Here is a 5,365-nt window from a genome sequence, read left to right on the forward strand (position 1 = left end):
TGTCATGAAAATTACATGAAAAGTAGTATTTATTGCTATATTTGTCTTGTCTCTTTCTCAAACCCTTGTAAGTGTAAAATGGCTTTTACAGTCTTCTTTTCAGTGTTGTCTAGTAATCAAGATCCAAAACAACAACCAAAAACAACACGTTTTTTTGAGTGTGAAACTCAACTAGATAAAAAAACAGCAACATGCTATGCAGTTGCTACGTGTTGTCCGTAGTTTCTTCCTGTTCAAAGTGAACGTAAACTATTGCATGATACAAAATAGAAGAATGTTTCAAATAATGCTTTGCTACATTGTTGCTCTGATGACGTTTGTCACATGACCTCATTACATCGAGTGAGTGGCGTCCTGTCATCATCTCAGAAATAAATACAGTAATTTGTATTTTAAATCCAATTCTATTAAGAAAAATGTTTTAATGTTTGGGAGTGTGATCAAATAATGATTTAAAGAAACAAAAGTAATGACAGATTTGGAACATCAAGTTTTGACATTTTGATTCCAAATGAAAATGAAATATGTATGGATAAATCATTCACAATAAGCCCATTTAGAAAATAGACTCATAAAGATAAAATATTAGAGTTATTACATATTTGAAATGAAAGGTCAAGCAGAGTGCATTGCATTGTGGGATGCAACACATCACATCTGTTTTGGTGAATGTAGTAGTAGATCACCCAGCTGTTCTATGCATACAGAAAATTCAAATATGGTGCCCAAAAATACTGTATATAACAAAATATATTTAAAAAATCCACAGAAGTTGCATGGACATGGAAATAGCAGCAAAATAGCTTTAAATTGCATTATTAGTTACTATGTATGTAAATAATAAATATATCTTATTGAAAAAATGGTGAAAATTCTTACTCAAAACTGCTCTAAACACTCATTGAACTAGACATAAATATCACTGAAGTGACTCTTAAAGAGTATATTCAAATGTTGTTGGTCATTTCTGCACCATAGTACTGGCACAGAACATTTTTGTAAGAGTATAAAGAAAACAGAAGAGTCTTGTTTCTGCATGAGAGAAGAAGAGAGTTGTGTGAGCTGAAGACCTGCTTCCACAGAACACTGTTCCCATTAAACATGCATGAGTCTGAAGGCAGGAAGTGACACGCGGCACTCTGGGAAATACTCCCTGAGCGGAGAACGGAGAGAAACAGGAAAGAAGGCTTTTCCAGAACACTCTCTGTCTTTATTAGGAAGAGAGACGCTGAACTGCCTGCTAAACACATTCTTCATGGAATAGAAGTTGCTTGGGAAACCCGAACACAATGAGCCAGAGAACTGGTCTGCAGTTTCATTAATCCTTTCATGAAATGCAATGAAAACATTTGGTTACTCATGCAGGTTTACACACAACAAAAGATGTGAGGGGTGAGTTTAAAAATACTGAAATAAAAACTTTTGCTTAATAAAAAGTTATCTTTAGGGCAAGAAACTACAGATGAACAGGAAAAAAAAAAATTACTTATAGATATAACCCCACTTCAAACCATTTGATTGATTACATTAAGAGTTGCAAACTTTTTTTTTTAATTACAAGTTTTCCATTATGTTATGCAGTAATATCTAATTAAATATGCACTAATTTGCATAAACTTCCAGAACAGAAATCTGACAACTAAAATAAAACCGGGTTCAAAAAGGTTTTTCCATTTTGGATTTCTCTATTTATCACTTCATAAATCAGAAAATACTATCAAAAAACAGAAAAAAATAAAATAAAATTTTTTACCATGTTTTAGGAATAAAGTGTTGTAAAAAAAAAAAATCAAGCGAATGATATATGAACAAATCCCTCAGTAAAACCTTTCAGAATATAGACAGGAATAAAACTGTAAGTTCTGGCTTATCTGAGTGTTGCTGAAGTGGAGAAAAATCTCAAAGACTTAAAAAACAATGCTTTTTCGCCATGTTTTTAAGAATAAAATGTTGTATAAATCAGTGTGCATGATATATGAACAAACCCCTCAGTAAAAACCTTCAGAATATAGATAGGAATAAAACTGTAAAGTTTGGTGTATGCAAGTGCTGCTGAAGTAAAGAAAAACCTTTTACAGATATGTATTGTAATTGAAATATACAGTCGCAAATAGAAAAAGTGCAAAAAATTCAACACTTAAATGTGTCTTTTGGATGTTTTCTTTTCTCTATTCTTAAAACACACACACACACACACACACACATTATGAAGAGCCAAACAGCCAAAAATCTCAAAATTGATCTATGCGCAAGAAAAAAACAAATAATGTTGGTCTGTAGTGTCTTGCATCCTTATGCTTGTGGACTTAGCAGATGAACAAATTCAGTCTCTCCTCCTAAAACAGACTATTAACAGTTACTGCAGTTTAATTAGTGCACTAGATGTCAGTCTGGATAGTGTAGGAGTCAATAACAATAACCCGCTCAACCTGACCCATTCCTGAGACTCTCTTCCCGCTGGATCTAAACACGAGGACGTGTTGAGTCCCATTCTCCCTCCAGATATTTCAGTAACGTGCTGGACAATAGAAGAGTGAAGCGGGATGCCGCGCAGGTCACAGGCTCTAAAATAGCCTGCGATTTACTGCAGCTGCTGCAGGCAATACAATAGAGAACATGCATGCATTACTGCTCTGATGTGAACACCAACCCAGCTCTGATGGCTCACAGCACAAGAGCAAAGGGCACATCTGTGTGACTGAGCTCAGCACTGGCTAACCACACTTTGCTTAATGCAAATGCATGTGTGTTAAGACATATTTAGATAATGCAAAACGACTTGCCGAAAAGGATGCATGCATGTTTAACCACACATTTGCATGCTTCTATGAGAAAAACACAGAGAGGATATTGACAGAGAGTTAATGATTAAATGCATTCCTCTCTTTGACCTTTGAATAAGTAACTTCTGCTTTCACACTCATGTAAACACACACTGTGACCTGCATCAAATCATAAACATGAATGCGTTCTGATGAGAACAGGACCCTCATGTTGCAATCTAACTATTATAAAGCCCCTGATAAACAGAGTCGTGCACGCGCGCCGCACTGTTTACACACGTGTGCGCGTGCGCGGTTGCTTTAACTGCCAAAACACGATCAAATCCACGACGGTTGACGAATTTTCATAAAACGTTTTTAATGCATTAACTTTGACGATTAAAGCAGAAAGTGCCAATTTTATGTGTTTGACGTGCACTAAAGATGTTCAACCTGTCAAAGCACAAATTAAACAATGATTAAGAACATATCTCCATTATAAATAAAGTGCACAAACTTTTTTTTTTTTTTGGATTTGATTCCGACGCTGAATCGCATTCAGGTGAATTAAAGCTAAAGAGGATTCGATCCGGTTTCTCTTACCTGGCTGCTCTCTCAGACTCATCACTGAGATGATATAATGCGCCGTGTCGAAGAAGGGGAACATGGAGAGGTTTGACAGCCCGAGAGCGAGCTCGTTTAGATTGAGAAAGCCGAACACATCCATGATTAAACCGCTTCAGCTTCCACGCATGAACGCGCTTTAATCCGCTTTCAGTCAGTCGCGTGATCGGTGCGCTCGGACGCGTGCAGTCTCCAGCGGATGATCGGATACACTGAATCAATCCAGCTGATCAACAGCTGATCGAAGCGGTAACCGGATCCGCCGCCATTGCTGCCGCGGATGCTGCGAGCTGGAGCCGAGCACACGCACGCACGCACGCACGCACCTACGTTACGTCACAGACCACTAACTTTTGTTTGACAACACATTTAGTCTTTATATGATTTTGTCTTATGCACACTATCAGTAAAGAATTATCTTGTGTTCATCAAGCCTGCATTTATTTGTTTAGAAATACAGCAGAAGCAGTAATATTGTGAAATATTTTTACTATTTAAAATAAATGCTTTCTATGCTTCCTATGGTTTCTATTTCTATTTCTGTGATGCGCAGCTGTATTTTCAGCATCATTACTCCAGTCTTCAGTGTCACATGATCTTCAGAAATCATTCTAATATGATGATTTGCTGCTCAACAAACATTTCTGATTATTATTAATATGTGGAAAACAGCTGAGTAGAGTTTGTTCAGGTTTCTTTGATAAATAGAAAGTTCAGAAGAACAGCATTTATCTGAAATATAAATCTTTTGTAACATTATAAATGTCCTTATCATCACTTTTGATCAATTTTAAGCATCCTTGCTAAATAAAAGTATACATTTCTATAATTTCTATAAATAAAATTATACTGACTCCAAGATTTTGCATGGTATAGTGTACGTATAATGTTACAAAAGCTTTTTATTTCAGATAAATGCTGATCTTTGGATCTTTCTATTCATCAAAGAATCCTGAATAAAAAATATGTACTCAACTCTTTTAAATAATAATAATAATAATAATAATAATAAATGTTTCTTGAGCAGCAAATCAGCATAGGATCATGTGACACTGAAGACTGGAGTAATGATGCTGAAAATACAGCTGCACATCACAGAAATGAATTAAATTTTATTTTTATATTTATTCAGAAAGAAGTTAGTTATTTTAAATAGTAAAAATATTTCACAATATTACTGCTTTTGCTGTATTGTTGATCAAATAAATGCAGCCTCAGTGAGCAGATGAAAATTCTGTAAAAAACATTTAAAAAAAAAGAAACTTTTGACATCATTCGACTGATAATAGTACTTTTTAGACATAGTATAGACGTGATAATCTTAGTACAGTACCTTTAAAATACATCTACGATTGATTTTTTAATAAAGTACACGTTATTTCCATCTGATTTGGTTTGTTTTTTGTTCTTCCTGTGTTAATCTCTTTCTCTCATCTGTAAACTAAAGATACTACATTTCCTCGCTTTTCCTCACAGAGAGACACCTACTGCACAAATGAGGAATAACAGAAGGCAGTTCTCGCGATATTCCTCCGGGAGGCGCCATTGTCGAACGCATCGTCATGGAAACAGAAAGAGCGGGAATATTCTGTGAGCGCGCCAAAGTCTGAACGGTAGGTGTGTGAGATATCAACCAGATGCGGAAAACGCTTTATTTCTGAGGTAAATTTGAAAAGTTTGATAATTTTGGCCGAAGCAGAAGTGTGTTAGATGCTTTAGACTTTGAGAAACTGTAGATAGTGATGGATGAAGATTTTGTGATAATAATGTGGTTTAATGGCTCATCAGAAAGACTTTTATGTTTTTTTTTGTTTTTTATGATTATCTTTTGGTTTTTTTGTTTTTTGAAGATTATATGTTGATTATTTTGATTTAAGATTTATGTATCTGAATTGCATAAAATTTTCATCCACTGGATTACACAGTTTCAACATAAATAATAATAATAATAATAATAATAAACTAAATGTGTGTTAAAT

The 5,365-nt window shown here is 34.9% G+C and overlaps 1 protein-coding gene across 2 annotated transcripts in view; it reads right to left on the reverse strand.

The window, feature by feature from the left end:
* The window catches only part of LOC109102804 (trimeric intracellular cation channel type B-like), a 17,711-nt gene extending 13,999 nt beyond the window's left edge, over positions 1 to 3,712 (reverse strand). Inside the window, exon 1 of one of the 2 annotated variants that reach the window (XM_042778488.1) lies at positions 3,366 to 3,712. In XM_042778488.1, the coding sequence (XP_042634422.1) occupies positions 3,366 to 3,489 (124 nt within the window). In that variant the 5' untranslated portion in view covers positions 3,490 to 3,712. The remainder of the gene's footprint in view (positions 1 to 3,365) is intronic. The other variant, XM_042778489.1, reaches the window with a different exon arrangement.
* Positions 3,713 to 5,365: the final 1,653 nt, after the last annotated feature.

Source organism: Cyprinus carpio, chromosome A21, assembly GCF_018340385.1.
Source record: "Cyprinus carpio isolate SPL01 chromosome A21, ASM1834038v1, whole genome shotgun sequence".
In the NCBI taxonomy this organism is placed as follows: domain Eukaryota; kingdom Metazoa; phylum Chordata; class Actinopteri; order Cypriniformes; family Cyprinidae; genus Cyprinus; species Cyprinus carpio.